This window comes from Thrips palmi, unplaced genomic scaffold (assembly GCF_012932325.1).
Source record: "Thrips palmi isolate BJ-2018 unplaced genomic scaffold, TpBJ-2018v1 HiC_scaffold_7, whole genome shotgun sequence".
NCBI lineage: Eukaryota > Metazoa > Arthropoda > Insecta > Thysanoptera > Thripidae > Thrips > Thrips palmi.
The window spans coordinates 830,692-848,138 of NW_023144634.1; the positions used below are offsets into that span (position 1 = coordinate 830,692).

General features: G+C 41.4%; 2 protein-coding genes and 2 long non-coding RNA genes across 4 annotated transcripts; all 4 read left to right on the plus strand.

Annotated features, from left to right (window-relative positions):
* The first annotated feature begins 1,687 nt into the window (after positions 1–1,687).
* LOC117652827 lies at positions 1,688–4,042 on the plus strand. The gene is made up of 4 exons (XM_034397980.1): positions 1,688–1,936; positions 2,026–2,226; positions 2,804–3,146; positions 3,226–4,042. Exons 1-4 carry the CDS (start codon positions 1,739–1,741, stop codon positions 3,465–3,467), a joined length of 984 nt encoding a protein of 327 aa, XP_034253871.1. The 5' UTR covers positions 1,688–1,738; the 3' UTR covers positions 3,468–4,042.
* Positions 4,043–4,257: 215 nt separating this feature from the next.
* LOC117652679 (early nodulin-75-like) lies at positions 4,258–5,722 on the plus strand. The gene is made up of 3 exons (XM_034397768.1): positions 4,258–4,366; positions 4,664–5,233; positions 5,451–5,722. Exons 2-3 carry the CDS (start codon positions 4,666–4,668, stop codon positions 5,720–5,722), a joined length of 840 nt encoding a protein of 279 aa, XP_034253659.1. The 5' UTR covers positions 4,258–4,366; positions 4,664–4,665.
* A 178-nt stretch (positions 5,723–5,900) lies between these two features.
* Positions 5,901–7,569, plus strand: LOC117652838. The gene is made up of 4 exons (XR_004588186.1): positions 5,901–5,939; positions 6,254–6,355; positions 6,506–6,655; positions 6,730–7,569. It is a non-coding gene; the product is annotated as an uncharacterized LOC117652838 (long non-coding RNA).
* Positions 7,570–8,961: 1,392 nt separating this feature from the next.
* On the plus strand, positions 8,962–16,753 carry LOC117652837. The gene is made up of 12 exons (XR_004588185.1): positions 8,962–9,286; positions 9,479–9,607; positions 9,681–9,830; positions 9,920–10,061; positions 10,166–10,321; positions 10,431–12,768; positions 12,841–13,553; positions 13,642–13,786; positions 13,859–13,992; positions 14,072–15,733; positions 16,094–16,218; positions 16,306–16,753. It is a non-coding gene; the product is annotated as an uncharacterized LOC117652837 (long non-coding RNA).
* The last annotated feature ends 694 nt before the right edge of the window (positions 16,754–17,447 follow it).

Sequence of the window (17,447 nt, forward strand, 5' to 3'; positions counted from 1 at the left end):
ATCGACAAATTGTTTATGAGCACAAACTTTATCTTCTACATTTGCAGAAATTAAATTCTTTAATTATAAACAAATTTGTCATCATATTTCTACTGATATTGTAAATTTTCTGTAAGTAAGTAAAAGATTGTCTATAATTACCAAATTTGTTACCGCTAATTTATCTTTATCTCATGTAAAATTTATTCGATATGTTAATAAAAATATTTACTATATCATAGTAACGCTCTAAAATCAGTAAGCCGTAGAGTAAATTTTCTACAACATAGAAAAAATAATCAGTGAAGGTCTGAGAGTGTTGAAACAAAATAAAATTGGGTGACAAACTATCTTATTAAGACATCTTCAGGAAGTTACAACCCTTGCCATGACCATCCTCCTTTTAGAGCCTTTGTTAGTACATCAGCTGGCAAAATTTATGTCGGCATGCACTCAATGTCAACAATTCCGTCCTGAAAAATTGCATCCTGCATCCAAAATATCTTGTCCTAGCTGCAAAATTATGTCCTTGTCACTTTAGTGATGGCACCCTGGTTATTATTGCACATTTTTCTGATTTGCAGGCCACAATTCAAGACAGCATTTACCAGGTCATTTAGAAACACAGACCCTTTCCCAGCCTCGGTCATGGCTATGTATTCCGACTCCATTGAACTCTTCAAGAGCAAAATCAACTAAGACGGACCACTTCTTCCGGTGACCCTCTCCGATTTGCCTGATTTTTTGTAGGCTTAATAACTCACTAAAGGAGAGTCTAAAGCCAAAATGTTAGGTCCCGCGAAAATTTATTACCCGAGATATGGCCAACTTTTGTTTAACTTTTGGAGAAAAAACACGAATTTGGGTATTTTGGACTAATTTTACACTTTTCATAGTAGAGGGCTAAAATTTGGTTGCTTTATGTAAAATTGGCCAAGGAACAAGAATATGACCTCAGATTTGACCTCCGACGAATACCTGAAGAGTAAACCCCCCAAAACATCCTAAAAACACATTAAAAAACAGTTTTTTCTTGGGGTTTCTGGGAAAAATATGTGGACAATAATTTCTGATGATCTTATCTTGTAGAAAATGACGCGATGAATCGAATGAGACCACGCGCAGATTTTTATGTCAAACCGTTTAGGAGATATAGCGGTTCAAAATATGAAAATTTTGCCATTTATTTGTTAAAAAATGCAGGTTTTGAGCATTGTTTGACGTTTTTGCCTCCTTGGTGCGTGTAGGTGTTCTTATCTTGTGGAAAAAGACGCGCTGAATCGAATGAGACCACGCATAGAGTTGTATCTCAAACCGTTTAGGAGATATAGTGGCTTAAAGTATGGGCTCGGAAGAGCTCCTGCAAACACCCGACAAGGCAGAGCCGCCAAACACGCCTGTTGGGCGGGCGGACTACAGTGCCCACTTTGAACCGCTATATCTCATAAACGGTTTGAGATACAGGTCTGTGCGTGGTTTCATTCGATTCAGCGCGTCTTTTTCCACAAGATAAGAACACCCAAACGCACCAAGGAGGCAAAAAACGTCAAACTAAGCTCAAAACCTGCATTTTTTAACAAATAAATGGCAAAATTTTCATACTTTGAACCGCTATATCTCCTAAACGGTTTGACATAAAAATCTGCGCGTGGTCTCATTCGATTCATCGCGTCATTTTCTGCAAGATAAGTCACCGTTGACAATCGGTGCTTTGGGCAAATTGCTCGCTTCAGAAGAGTGGAAGCACTTAACCACCACTATGGATAAAAAAGATTCTATCCTGGCTGCTGTTGGAGGATCTTTTAAAGATAAAACCCAGTTTATGATTTTGTCTAGTAGAAGATTAATTAAGTACATGAAGGAAGTAAAGGAAATTTTCAGTGATGGTACATTTTGTACTCCTGCTAAATTGGCAGTGAGTCAGATCTGGAATCTGGTCACTGAAAGGAGAAATCATGTAAGAAAATCATGTCACCCCTAATTGTGATCGTAATTGTCCATACCCATTGTTAATTCATTCTTCTTTGAATTCTGTGCCCCTTTTAGACATTATGCCTAGCCAGAGTTTTGATGCAGTCGAGAAAGACAAAATGCTATACTGGAGTACTGAAAGCTCTGAAGAGACTTACCAAAAGGAAATTTAGGCCGTCAACAGTGATGGCAGATTTCGAAAAATCTCAACAAAAAGGGTGGGCTAAGATCTTCCCAGCTGCTAGGAGAAGAGGTTGCCACTTCCATTATAACAAGGTATTTTGTGTCTTCCTTCTCGCATGGTGAGGTGTGGGTAAATATATGACCAAGAACATCTAAGAAGCTAAAATTTGATCTCTTTGGTATCTGTTGATTGATATCTCTCAGTTGGCTTGAGGTTTTTTCTTTCTTAATTCATACATAACTCTCTGTTGCATTGTTACCGATTAATGTTCCTCCACAGTGTTTTCCATTCCAAAACCTTCCGGCTCAATCACTTCCATTTTATTTCTCCCAAATATCATGGACATGTTCTCTTTTGAATGAAAATAGAAACTTACAAACAGTGCTAAAAGAAGCCCCAATCCAAATTTTAGACTTCTCCGTCAAAATTCATTGCGCTGGAAGGTTTTGTACAGTGCAACAGTGAAAAAAGTCCACTGAGGCTGAAAGGGCAAATGAATTTTAACAAAATTTGATGTGCATAATTGCTTTGTGAAGTCAATTTAAATATGGAAAAGACTGGGGCAATTAGTTGAGGATTTTTCATTTTCACCCACACCTCACCTTTAATGTTGAATGTGCACCACTGATAATGGAGCAGTCCTCATGTTAATTTTTACTGTAATTCCAGAATATTGTCAAGAGGGCTAAGAAGACACGCCTAACAAAGCTGGTGAAGGCAAGCAAGGAGGCAAATTTGCTTGTTGGATGTCTCTGTGCTCTCCCCTTGCTCCCTGAGGATTTAATTTGTAAGGGCTATGTATATGTGGTCAAAAGGGCCGCCAAGAAAGGTCATTTTGACAAGCTTGGGCCTCTCCTGAAATATGTGCTAACCAGCTGGATGCAAGGCCCGAACTCAGACGTTCTATCTGTGTATCGGTGTGATAATAGGACCTCAAATGTGTGCGAATCTGATAATGCAAGTCTGGCAGCACTATTGAAAATTAAGCACCCAGCTGTATGGGCTCTACTTGGCAAGTCTTTTTTGTTCTGTTATTTTTTGTGATTATCTTTGAATGGCCAGTGCACTTATCCTACATGTTTGCCCAACAGGTGCCTTTCTAGAGAGTGAGGATGCTACCCATCAGGACATTCTGACCCTGGACAGAGGTTTAAACCCTTCAGGGCTAAGGAGGTCTTCTGCCCTGGCTAACGATGAATGTCTCAAAGGACTTTGGGATGACTTGGACAGGGGCACAATATCTGTTGGAAAGTTTCTACGGCAAGCTTCAAAAACAGTGCGAGGTGTAGTGCATAAGGAATTCTTTAAAAAGAAGGCAAATGAAGAGAATTGAGGCCTGGTTGAGGCAGAAATCTGCTTGCTCAGTACAAGAAAATATCTTACTGGAGTCATCTCTTTTAGATTTTAACTGGATTAAAGATATCTGTGATATCCTGTGTTGCTATGTAATGAGAATTTCATTTCAACCTTTATGCATACATGTCAAATGCATTGTGAAACCTATTTTTATGTCAATCCACACTTAATAAAAGATGCACATCTAATTTTGAAACAGATCTGTCTTTAAGAGTAGCCTACTCCCAATAGTTTGTGAGTAGCGAGGGTTTATGTAACATTTGCCACTCTTTTGCAATGAGTCCTCTGAATACTAAAACGATTTTTCACCCTTCAGCCCCTTGTAAATTTTTCTTCGAGAACTTCAAAATTGGATCGCTGCTTTTTGCAATGTCCCTTGTAGATTGGAAACAAAGAAAATAGTACCTACTTGTTAGCTGGGCATTCCACCTATGGGCGATAAGAAGAAGGAAGGAAGGGGAGGGCTTCGAAGGCAGAGCTCAGCGCCGCCTGTACTGCGTGGTGGCCACCCTTGGAACTACGGGAGAGCAGACGACGCCGCCGACTGAAGATAGCTACGAACGTTTAGTATATGGTAAAACACGCAATTTATGGTTAAATTTCGTGCTCTGGCTCCACTTGAACCCGTGGGACGCTGACGCTAGGCTGTTTTAAGAGTTCTGAGTTCTAAAGGCCCTTTAGAACTCTAGGCTGTGGGCCTTTAGGACTGGCTGTGTAATTCCGGCCGCCGAAATTCTCATCCCACGTCATCCCACGCCCCACGCCGCGTCCCGCGTCTTTACACAAGTACGTCGTTCATTCCCGCTGGTCTTGTCTACTCATGAAACTAGAGCTATTTTAAACAGTTCAGTCTCGTGCTTTCCTGCTGCAGGTCAGGTTAGTGGGATTTCTTTTCTATGTATTAAAAGTCACATAATTTGAGTGTGCAATGGGACCCCTTTGAGTTCCACTTAGTAGAAATTGCTCCTAATGAGGCATGTCTCGAGCCAGTCTTTCCTTTAGTAAGCAAGGTATTCATGAACCTATTCTGTATTTATTTCCATTGAATTTTGGCTGAGTCGTGTGTCGCGATATCCTTCGAGGAGTACTTGTTCAATCGGAATGCTAGTTCGCGGCTCGGGAACACCTTAACCCCCAAATTGATTCCCTTCAATGTGTTTTGTGTATTTTCAGTCATGGTGCGCAAAGGGCGAAAACGTGCACAGCAAGCCCCACCCTCTCACTATCACCCTCACCCACATTATCCACATCACCCCCAACCACCTCACCCACCTCACCCCCAACCACCTCACCCACCTCACCCATATGCAGCGTTCAACTACCCATATCCACTTCACCCTGTACAGCATCCATACCCATACCCTTACCCTGTGATCCCCCCTTACCCTGTTAACCACCCCTATCCTATGAACCCCCCTTACCCTGAAGGTCAACCTTACCCTGAAGAGCACCCTTACCCTGAAGAGCACCCTTACCCTGAAGAGCACCCTTACCCTGAAGACCAACTTAACCCTGAGGAAACGTACTCTCATCAGCCCCTGCCCGTTGATGATGGTGCTAAGGAGTGTGCTAATTTCGCTGCAGCTTTACCAGTGGAGGAGAAAGCACATGAAGAAGAGGAACCAGCGGTTCCTGGACCAATTGCTAAAAGCATCGGACCATTATCTAATTCCAAAGCTTCAGAAGATACAAGCGAAGCGGGTCCTGCAACTGCTGGTGTTCACAGCGAAGAAGTTGCAGAAGGTGTGTTTCACCATCTGTTTCAAATCATTTGCGCACCTCTTTAGCTGGTTTCCTGTTCTCTCTGCATCTTTCATTTCATCATAATTTCTTGCTACTTAAAATGACCGCGACAATTTTTTTAAATGCATATCTCAAAACAGATTTTTATTTATTTTTTTTTGTAAAGAAAAGAAAAATTGTTTAGCCAAACTGAATTGCTTTGTTTCTAATTTCACAGGTGCAAGGAAAAAGAAAGATAAAAAAAAAAGAAAGAAGAGCAAGAGGAATAAGAAAAAGAGCAAGCGTAAGAAGAGCAAAAAAAGCAGCAAAAAGAGGAGGAAGAGGGCAGCTTCAACATCAAGCTCATCCTCATCAGGCAGCTCCAGCACCAGCACCGGCAGCAGTGGTAGCAGCACCAGCACCTCCTCTTCTGCCAGCAATAACGACAGTGGCTCTAGTAGTGATGCACCAAGCGACTTCGAGCTAGTTGGCTGGGTTAGTACTCTTTAGTTCTAGTAAACACCTCCATTTAAAATTGAATTTTGGACAACGTAAGATATGCAGTAAAAAATTCACCTTTGTTGTGATTGTTCCATGTTTTACTCTCATTGCTAAACAGGGAAAACAGACAAAACCAAAGAGTAAAGAAGCCAAAAAGGACAAGGAAACAGTTGAGGATGAAGATGTGGATGAAGATGAGGACGATCCGAAGCCAACAAAATGCAAGGTAGGAAAGAAGAAGAATGGTTATCTCTACGTTCCATAAATTCAGTGATAGAAACATTAGAATGTTCTGAAGAAGCTCTCCCTTGTCTCTTAATTTTCTTCCTTTCCTGTGATTGTGACGTCACATACTTCAAACTAGTTGGCTGGGATCTGAAATAGCTAATGATCAACATCTTAAAAACTAATTGATTGATTATTCTGGAAACTGTAAGCTATTCAGATGAACCTGTGCCTTTGTGTCTCTCTCTCTCTCCCTATCATATTAACTATTTCTACCTGTGTTTGTTCACATGTTCCACCACTATCCACCAACAGAAAGCAAAACCAGACGCCAAAGCCAAAAAACAAGTGACAAAGAAAGAGAAGAAAGAAGAGGCTGAAGAATACATTAATGGCGACCTAGAAGGAAAGTGTAAGGTAAGAGAAACCATTAAGAGTTGTATTATATACTGTACCTAAACTTTCATGAAACTCAAGCAGGAAACATGAGGATGATTAGTATCCTATATTGCTCTTCTTTTTTCTTATCTGTAACTGTTCATACATTCTACATTCATCCTTTTACAGGAAGAAAAGTCAGAAGAAAAGAAACCAATAAGAACTAGAAAAGGAAATTGTTCAAAGAAAAAAAGTGAAGACAACCATGAGGACGACAATGATGCTGATATTCCTGAAAAGCAACCGGCCAAGACAAAAGTGGCCATAAATGATTTAATTGTAAGTACCACTATAATGTCAACACTTGAAACTTCAGTTGCAGACATAGTTCTTTATACCCATTGTTGTTGCAGCTGAATGCAAAAAAAATTCATGAAACCAGACGAGGAAGGGGAAGAGGAGGGAGGGGACGGTAATTGCATGATGTCATTCCGCGATGCCACACGGGTATTACTAGTCCTTTTTTTTCACATTCTGAAATCTTTGTGCTGTTCTGTGACTAAGTGTGTTTCTTTTTTCTTTAAAGCATTCTGTGAACAGACATTAGTGTTCTTCCTGAAATAAGTTCTAACTATGGTACTTAAAAACGATAAGATGGTATTCAAAACCTCCACAAACATCTTGAACTTCTGTATTTCTTTTATTTTGTTACATTGGGTTACATCCAGTTTGCACTAATGATATGAGGTACCTCATATCATTCTCTAGTTTGCACTATAGTCTCTTAAGGTTTGTTGAAGCCTCTTGTGTTTATTTGGAATTGAGTATTATGAGAATCGGTATTACGTTTCAGTGTTGTTAAACAGTGAGACATAATAATTTGATTGCCGATACATTTTGACTTTAAATCATTTTGTGAACAGACTTAGTGTATTGAGGTTTGCATGAAGTGAAGATGGAGCTTTGTACTAACACTTCACCCTTCTACAAAGATCTTTTCCTTTTGTATTAATTTTTTTTTTGTTCAGGACGTAGCCTCTTACGCTTTGTGTAAGCCTCTTTTGGATATTTGAAATTGAGTATTATGATTATTATGTTTTTGTATTGTTTAATTTTATTATTGTTTTGGAAATGGTGATACATGTCAAGTTTGTCATTTGTACTCTCAATTGTTGCAACATCATGATTCATCAAAAAATACTGACTACTGTGTCTGCTTCTGAGACAAGTTTTATAAATGACTTTCAATGTAATTGCTATTTTGATTCTTCACATTGTTCAACGCACTAAGCACACCAGTAGACTCATCTCTTCCGCCTGGCCTCCCCCCTCTATGCCGGAGGCAAACCCAGACGGGTAAACTTATCCTTACTAGGACAGTGAATTCAAGAAGGTTGCTGGAAAGGACACACGATATACCACCAAAAGAATCAGGTTGAGATTTTTTAAATTTATTTCTCAGGATATAATGATGTTTTACATTAGTCACAATGGTTACCTCAGACATTTAAAAAGAAGCACTAGATCACTTTGATTACAAACAACATAATATGATTTAAATTCTTTTGAAACATGAAAATACGAAGTAAGATCTCTGAAAAAGAAACGTTCATGCGGAGTTGCATTAGATAATACTGACGTCAGATATCAATCGCAACGATGCTGGTTGGTAATGACAGGAAATTGAACACAATCAGGCCATCGTGCAAACAGTGATAAACAATAATTTTGTGGACGCAGTGTTCAATTACATTGATCAGAGAGTGGGAATGAGGCAATAAATAAATGGGAGCAGACCCGCACCTCTGAATTTTCTTTGCGAGACTGCTTGACAAATGGTTCCAGTCTCAGCACAGGATTGCGAGGCAGAAAGACTGCTGACTTGTTGAAGCTGCAGCCTGGTGACTACTTACATCAGCAGTGAGAAGGAACAAGGAGACTTAGAAAGCAAACAGAGATTACTTGACATCACGAATCTGGTGACATTGTAATAAGTCATAAAATGAGGGGGAAATGTGAAGAACACAAGAGTGGTGAGGTCTGAAGTGTTAATAATTTAAAAAGGTAGGACGTTTCAAAGTCTCCAGCGTTGTAGGGTTGTCTGCTAGGCCTCGGTGGAGACGAAATCCAAACATCAACAAACCACCACCACCACCACCCCTTCCCCAACCCCTTCAGTTTCCGAGGGAACTCGCGTCCGTTGTCGAGTGTCCGCGGAAACTCGGGAGTGTCCGGAGGAACTGAGACTACAGCAACTTTCTTGTCTCCACGCGATGAAAATCCCAGTATTTGGTTTTCCCGATTTCAACCTATATTCCTAATTCGTTTCGGTTATCCATAGTACTAACGTTGAGAGTCTTGAAGGCAAGGGCGCCTAGCCCCTCGGTCCCAGTTCAGAAATTCCCGCGCGACGCTCTCGATAGCATCGATTTGGTATCGATGTAAGCGGCGTCCGCACTTGCTTCATGGTAGAGAGCAGTGCTAGTGCCAATCCCGGGGACATGTTTTCGGCTCGAGACCATTAGTTTTATTATTTCATTAATTTACGTCTATTTGGTATTGGACTCCGAATGCTGGTGCTGGTGCTGAGCTGCCGAGGAAAGGCAGGCGCGCCGCGCGCCCCTAGCGGCGACCGTTGAACTACGTCCGAGGCAGCCAGCCAGCCAGCCAGCCAGCCAGCCAGCCAGCCGGTGCAAGAACAAGAACAGTTATTGTTTACGGATAGCGAATTATATTCTGTATTTACCGTTACTAAGGTGAATCGAGCTGATTGTTCTTCATATTACTATCCGAGTTTTTTATGAGGCGCGTGTGTGCATTGGGAAGGTTTGTGAAGAAAGTGTTGGTCAGTGCCATAAAGTTTGAATCGCAAGAGACGGCCGTTGTTCACTATTGAAGTTTTTGGCATTTACGGAGCACGGCGCCAATCAGGATTCGTTCTCATCATGACAACGGGGATGTGCGTTTTAAGTGAGTAAGCAAACCGCTGGAAATCAGGTCGAAGTTCGACGACCGGCTGCAACGGTTTTTCTTATCGGTTCATAACCTTCAAAGACCCGTTGCCATCACTTAAACTAAACATTTGCCCAATCGAATCGAACTGAGATTATGATTGTTCTTTGTTAATTTAATTGTGTAACTGAGGATTCTCTTCTTTTCAAGTTGCTGATGGTGCATTTCTTCTTGAGAGTTTGTGGCCCTCTACAGTCCAGACTGTGTGCAACTGCTTCTAGCCTAGCGAGCAACAGGTCAAGGATTCTTTTTATGCAGAGGCCTAGGTGTCGTTGTGATGTGAGTGTTTTGATCTTTGAACTGACTCCTGTTTTCTGGTTTCAAATTATATTCCCTTTACATCTCATTGCAGGTCGTTCTTACTGGAATGCAACTGTTCAGATTGGGCCGCTGGTTTCCACCTCGAGACTATATCATTATTTAATTGGAGATAAAACTATTTTGTCAGACTGATCGGAATTCTGCGGACTGTGTAGACTTGTGTGATGGTTTGCTCGCTGAGGTAAGCAGACTTATCACTTTATGTATTGAAGTTTTTATTGAAGTTTATGTTTGAAGTGCATTTGCTCATGAATTTTATGTGCTGCACAGGTAATCAGCTCGCTTTCACAATGCCCTGGTGTCCTCAGTCTTGAGATACTTAGAGATCAGACCAACGAGTAAGGTTAGCGGGATTTTAGGAGCCGCCTGGTCTCCATTCGATGGATGGGGGCTGTTTCAAAATCAGTAACTTGTATGCATCTCTCATTTGCGGATAATTTTTTTTTACCCTTCAAAATTTGTATGCTTTCTTTACCGTCATCTAATGGTGTTCAATTTTTTTAAAAAAATTTTCAGATGACATTATGAGGAGGGAGAGAGCGTGTCCAGAGATTACCAGACAAAGAGAAGGAGACTTACATGAGAACTTCAGGGTGCAGCTGCTGCTGCTGCGAAACTAATTTGCTTTGAGATCATCACAAGATAGTTGAGTCTGCCTCCGTGAAGGTTTAGGTAAGCATACAAAGTTAGTTTTCGACTTGAAAAACTTGAATCTGATGCTGACTGTCCAACACATTTTTTGTGTTGTAGTTTGAAAGTGCAATGCTCATTTCTGTTTCAGAGCTATGCTCTTTCATGTGACTAGACTGCATTCATCCCATTGGATCTTCACTAATGGCCTCAGTTCTACTCTCCATCAGTCAGTGCTGAGCAATGATCATATCGAGTTGTGTAGTAGGGTAGGTCAACTGAGTCAATTTGGATTCAGGTGAAGGGAAGTGGGCATATCTTGGGAAAGGAGTCACCGTCACCAATAGAGCTTGTTCCATTTGCTACATGAAGTATTGGGAGGCTATAGTTTCAATTAAAAAGAGGCTGCGTTCCCAATGAACGTCTTGGTTTAGATTGAGATATAATGCATTGTACAGCTTAACCTTTTAATCAATCCATGACTTGTGTCCTGCGTTTAATGTGGCGCACCCTTCTTCCCTCCAAATACTTCCTGGTCTGATCCCTCCTCTGCACTTTCCACCAATTGTCTGTCCAATCCAGTGGGCAAGTCTCTTCTTGAGGCTAAGATTGTGACGCGCGATCTGCTGGCCTGGCTCTGCGTCAATGTGTTGCTGCCTTTACTGGGATACAAGTTACGGAGTTGTGTAGCTGAATGCACCAGCATTGATCCTAATCTTTAGTAAAAAAAGTCCTCTCATTGTGATTAGGTAATGAAAAAGCACCCCTCGGTCTCTCCTATTGTTTTGCCCAGGCCACTGATTATCTCTGTATTGTAGAGTTGGCCAGAAACTGTTTTCAGGTGCCAAATTATTTTTATTTTTACTATCATAATTATATCTGAGTGCTTGTCAGACAGCAGTTTAAGTATGACTCTAATATATGTGGAAATTGGGCATGGATACAGCCATGGACTGCCACCGGTGAAAGCCATTGAACTGAGCAGCCCTCTTAGTGAAAGAGAAGTGCATTTGTGATGTTTTCCTCAGCTTTTGGCCCTGCATGTAGGGAAACTGTGTGTTTTCAGGATAATCTTTGTAAATGTTTGTAACCTACTCTACTTTTATTGAGATGATCGACAAATTTCTTTGTAAGCGCTGGCCACAGCAGAAGCAGTGGGGCGCCAACGTAGGATTTGACCCAACTTGGTCACAATCTCATTTAAAGCATTTTATTCAAAGCATTTGTTGAGAACAATAGATGGAGAATTGAATGTTGATCCAGTTTGTGCTTGGGGGAAAGGGAGGCATTTACAGGCAATATTAGTTTTTTTAGCTTTTTTTATTTAACTATAGGATGACTCTCTCTATGTATCATTGAGGTCGACTCACATGCTCCGACTGATTTTCCCACCGAGTAATTGAGATCCTCAGTTTCCTCATCGGGTAGTCAGTGCTGGGCAATGATCATAAAGAGTTGTGTAGCCTGCTAGGTCGCCTGAGTCTAATGAGATTCAAGCGAAGGGAAGTGGGTCTATCTTGGGGGATGATTTTGCCGGAGTGAGAAGCCAATGAGCATTCATGGCCATGCATCTTTCACAGCTTTTGGCACTGCTTGCAGGGAAACTGTGTGATGTTTTCAGGATAATCTTTGTAAATGTTTGTGTCCTGCTCCAATTTTATTAAGATGATCGACAAATTTCTTTGTAAGCGCTGGCCACAGCAGAAGCAGTGGAGTGCCAACGTGGGATTTGATGGGAAACTCAGTCATGGGGCTGGAGTGAGAGCCAATGAGCATTCATGGCCATGCATCTTTCACAGCTTTTGGCACTGCTTGTAGGGAAACTGTGTGATGTTTTCAGGATAATCTTTGTAAATGTTTGTGTCCTGCTCCAATTTTATTAAGATGATCGACAAATTTCTTTGTAAGCGCTGGCCACAGCAGAAGCAGTGGAGTGCCAACGTGGGATTTGATGGGAAACTCAGTCATGGGGCTGGAGTGAGAGCCAATGAGCATTCATGGCCATGCATCTTTCACAGCTTTTGGCACTGCTTGCAGGGAAACTGTGTGATGTTTTCAGGATAATCTTTGTAAATGTTTGTGTCCTGCTCCAATTTTATTAAGATGATCGACAAATTTCTTTGTAAGCGCTGGCCACAGCAGAAGCAGTGGAGTGCCAACGTGGGATTTGATGGGAAACTCAGTCATGGGGCTGGAGTGAGAGCCAATGAGCATTCATGGCCATGCATCTTTCACAGCTTTTGGCACTGCTTGTAGGGAAACTGTGTGATGTTTTCAGGATTATCTTTGTAAATGTTTGTGTCCTGCTCCAATTTTATTAAGATGATCGACAAATTTCTTTGTAAGCGCTGGCCACAGCAGAAGCAGTGGAGTGCCGACGTGGGATTTGACCCAACTTGATCACAATCTCATTTAAGGTGCCGCAGTGAGAAGCAATCAACATTTGATCCAAAGTGGACACACATGCTTGGAGGCTAAAGTTGATACAGGTACCTTACTGGACGGTGTGGTGGTGTTGAGAAAATTTCCATGTGAAAGATAACATTTTCTTTTTCTTTCAGGGCCTTGCTCGTGAGACTGGATTGTGCATTTCCAACTGGATAACTTCTTCACCTCGGCATGACTGTATTTACAACTCCTCTTCTTCGTGCTGGATTTTGGAGGAGGGCAAATCACCAGTATTGTTGGCAAACAGAATGTGATGATATCCTTTTACAGTCAATTAATCCAAGAGGCAATTATCTGGGGTAGTTGGTGCATGGATCAGCTGTCAGGTTACTGTGGGATGGAAGCTCTTGTTTGTCTGAGAGGACTCTGGGTTCACTTTGGTGCTGTTGAAACAGCTCTGTTTTAAAGCATTTGTTGAGAACAATAGATGGAGAATTGAATGTTGATTCAGTTTGTGCTTGAGGGAAAGGGAGGCATTTACAGGCAATGTTAGTTTTTTTACCTTTTTTTATTTAACTATAGGATGACGCTCTCTATGTATCATTGAGGTCGACTCACATGCTCCGACTGATTTTCCCACCGAGTAATTGAGATCCTCAGTTTCCTCATCGGGTAGTCAGTGCTGGGCAATGATCATAAAGAGTTGTGTAGCCTGCTAGGTCGCCTGAGTCTAATGAGATTCAAGCGCAGGGAAGTGGGTCTATCTTGGGGGATGATTTTGCATCTCCAATAGATACACAAATCGTTTTCTAACTTCAATCGCCTGCTTGATTACTGTCTGGTTTTCTCGGCACTTTCTGGTCGCTTATTCAACACCGCTGTGAAGGTGTGCATTTCTTTAGGTTCTGTTTAATATGCCAGTACTCCACTGGGAACATTCTTATCATTTTTATTTACTGTGTCTGTTTCTGCAGAATTTTATCGGGTCATCATTCCGACTGCCCAGTGCCAAGTGAACTTTCCACCGCAGGCCTTCAGAGTGGTTTCTTTAACGCTCTCCTTTTTATGCCTGTGCTCCATGACGCAGCTATCATCTTTGCCACTGATTAGAGGCCTCAGGTATGCAGATTGCTGTTAAGTTTTGTTACATTCTTTGACCTGCCTACACTATAATTATCCTGTTTTCCACAGCCTAACAGGAAGCTTTCCCAATGTAATGCAGTCTGTGAACACCCAATGGGTTGAGATTGGATCGAACGGAGTGGATTTGATAGGAACAGGCCAACATCAGGCTTAAAGTTAGTCTGTGTCTGGGACAGAGGAGGGTAAGTTATTGGACAGTGTTGTGACATTCACGGAGGCATTTTATTCTGGTTTTAAATACAGTGTTCGTTTCTGTCTCAGGGCTCTGCCTCTTTCTGGAACTGGCTCACTGGATTGCATTCTTCCCATTGGGCACCTATGGCCTCATTAAATCTACTACTCTTCATCTTCCCCCTGGACTCAAGGGGCACAACAGGAGCACAACTCACCAGGATTGTTGGCTAGGAAGATGTGATAATAACTATTTACTCTACTCAGTTTTAAAAATAGACTTAAGGAGCTATCTGGTGCCTGTCCCAAATTGTTTGGGACATGTGTGTTGGAAATTTGGATTACAGCAGAGCCAACTTTGGGCAATTTCACATGGCCTACTGAAACTGGCCTAGTTTTTCAGACTGATGTGCATTGTTGACATTTTAATTAGGAAATTGCTGTAGCGAGGTCCTCGGAATAAGACCCCTGCCCCCCCCTCTCCCTCTCTCTCTCTCTCTCTCTCTCTCTCTCTCTCTCTGCCGCCCCAGGTGCGAGCCGTGGCAACGAGCCTTGGCAACCCTAGTGGGTCCTTTACTATAGGCTTATTAATCACTTGCAGTAGTGTGGTCCTCGGAATGGTACCCCTCTGCCACCCCAGGTGCGAGCCGTGGCAACGAGCCTTGGCAACCCTAGTGGGTCCTTTACTATAGGCTTATTAATCACTTGCAGTAGTGTGGTCCTCGGAATGGTACCCCTCTGCCGCCCCAGGTGCGAGCCGTGGCAACGAGCCTTGGCAACCCTAGTGGGTCCTTTACTATAGGCTTATTAATTACTTGCAGTAGTGTGGTCCTCGGAATGGTACCCCTCTGCCACCCCAGGTGCGAGCCGTGGCAACGAGCCTTGGCAACCCTAGTGGGTCCTTTACTATAGGCTTATTAATTACTTGCAGTAGTGTGGTCCTCGGAATAGTACCCCTCTGCCACCCCAGGTGCGAGCTGTGGCAACGAGCCTTGGCAACCCTAGTGGGTCCTTTACTATATACTTATTAATTACTTGCAGTAGTGTGGTCCTCGGAAAGGCACCCCTCTGCCGCCCCTTGCGAGAGCCGCGACCCCGTGTCACGGCCGCTTGAGTGGTTTTGATTTCTTACATTTTAAACAAAGTGTATGCTGACTTCACATATTACCTTTCCTTACTCCTCTTGCCTGTGGGACTGTTTCGATGGGTTCTACATGTGTCTCCTACCATCTCTTGCACCTTAGTGCCGCTGTCTCCTTTCAGCAGATATACATGGTCAATTGCTCTGGTTTAGATGGGAAAGTTCTTATTTCCTTTAACATGTTAGTTAAATTTTTGGAGGGGGAGGGGATTAACTTCTACTGAAATAACTGCTGTCCTGGGCTCTGCTTTGTCATAACTGTGCAGGACGTTAATTTCAATTATCTTTACTCACTTTTTTAAATAATAATTGGGCACGATACTTGCTTCTTGCTTGTAAACGAATTGAATCAAGGGGATGTATTATAAGGAATTTGAAGCTAAATTCGAACTATGATGGCTGAATTTTCTTATCATTATGGGTATGTTTTCTATTTCCTGTTGTCTTTGCTGTACTTTCTTTCCCACAGGCCTTACTCTGGCTTCATCACATTGGATTGTCAGCCCTCCCTTCCGGGTGTTTAGGAATAGATAACTTAACCAAATGAAAGGTGGAATGGAGGACTTCACGATGTCTACTTGGTGGCTTTCCTGTACTCTGGGAAGAATGTGGTGAGTCCACATTATTGTCTCTACACTGCAAAAGTAACTGTCTACTAAGTACACACTTACAAATGCATTCTTGCAAGTACACACTTACAAACACATGCTTGATGCATGGAGTTATACGGCGTCAAGCATGCGTTTGTAACTGTGTGCTTGCAAGCATGCATTTGTAAGTGTGTACTTGGCCAAGCATGCGTTTTTAAGTGTGTACTTGCAAGCATGCATTTATTAGTGTGTACTTGGTAGACAGTTTGGTTTGTAGTGTAATATTCTGATTTATTGTGGTTTTTGTGGTTTTCACATGTGTGAGGCAGTTGCGTTTTTACTCGGACACTTGTTATGCAATGCACGTTTTTTTGGTTCCAGTGTCAGCGTTCCAAGAGTCCAATGGATGATACTTTTCTTAAACCCAGATAGGTCCATATATGTCAGTTGAACTAAACTCAGCTACCTTCAAGATGACTTGCAGACGCCATTTTAACTTCTGCTAAGTGAGTCATGAATGAAGTGACACTTCATGAGCAGTTCATCAATTGTTCATGTTCTTAATTATTACAATTACACCTTTTTTTTTGTAGGTCTGTGTACGGATGTCTTGCATCATCACTGAACAATATCTCCCGGATGCCCTACAGATCTAGCAGGATGCCACAAAGCAACAGCTCAAGCAAACCTTTTTATTTCATTATTATCTGATCTGTTTCCCAGTACCAAATAATATGTTGCCCACTTACCTACTTCAATCAACTATCTGTAACATTTCTTCCCAGGCTTGTCATGTTACTAAATATTCGTAGCCACGCACCGTTTCTGTTTGAGCTACAATTTTTCTTTAATTCCGTCATAAGATTTATCATAACCTGCTCTTATTTCTGTCTGTGTTATTAATTTGTACTATGTTTCATAAAATAAATGTGCAACTGTGAATTGCATCCATCTACGTTATTTCTAGTCTTCATACTTGGTGAGAGGGGTAGGCCACCCCAGAGAGAATTAGTTGCCTTCAGTCTGGAAAGATATACGAGAAAAGGAATTATAGAACCAGCTGAAGTAACCATTTATTGAACAGTCATGCTAAGATCTGATTATTAACTATTGTAAAACTTTGTTGCATTTTGTGTAGCAAGGATTCGTGTTTTAATTGTCGTTAATATTTTTTAAATCTTATTTACTTGCCACTAATATTTTATGAAACTTATTCAATTTCATGAGACTGCAAACGTATTATACATGAGAAATTTATCATCAATATGAAAACAGCCTTTTCAGCAGTAAGCAGGTTGTCAGAGTTATGAGGCTTCAAACATGGATGAGATACTACCAAGTGTGAAGCAGGGAATATACATATGATCAGAACAGCAGTGGAAGTGAAATATTAGTTTATTCATGCTGACACTAAAAGTAGTCCATTAGAGCAACCACAACAAAAAAAACTGACCCTATGAAACAATGTGACAGAATGCAAAAATGATATTTCAGCCTGTGGTCTGCTTCCCCATTGAACAGAAGAACTGCAGAGGATGAATTGGACAAAAACGATTGGTGAAATCCAAAAAATTATGAAACAGTCATAAAAGGGGGAATTTAAAGACATGTATCTTTCGGGGAAAATTAAGAATATCGTATGAAAAAGAAACATGAATCAAAGGGTGGTTTATTTCTAGTTCTCATGTCATCTTTATCAATAAATAATAATTAAAGATGAAATAGACGAAACAGC

Bases quoted from the DNA above. Each gene is read 5' to 3' on its own strand.
- LOC117652827 (XM_034397980.1), top strand. From the start codon at position 1,739: ATGGATAAAAAAGATTCTATCCTGGCTGCTGTTGGAGGATCTTTTAAA. The intron at 2,227-2,803 runs GTATTTTGTGTC...CTGTAATTCCAG, and splicing joins GCCACTTCCATTATAACAAG to AATATTGTCAAGAGGGCTAA. The intron at 3,147-3,225 runs GCAAGTCTTTTT...TTTGCCCAACAG, and splicing joins AGCTGTATGGGCTCTACTTG to GTGCCTTTCTAGAGAGTGAG.
- LOC117652679 (XM_034397768.1), top strand. From the start codon at position 4,666: ATGGTGCGCAAAGGGCGAAAACGTGCACAGCAAGCCCCACCCTCTCAC. The intron at 5,234-5,450 runs GTGTGTTTCACC...CTAATTTCACAG, and splicing joins CAGCGAAGAAGTTGCAGAAG to GTGCAAGGAAAAAGAAAGAT.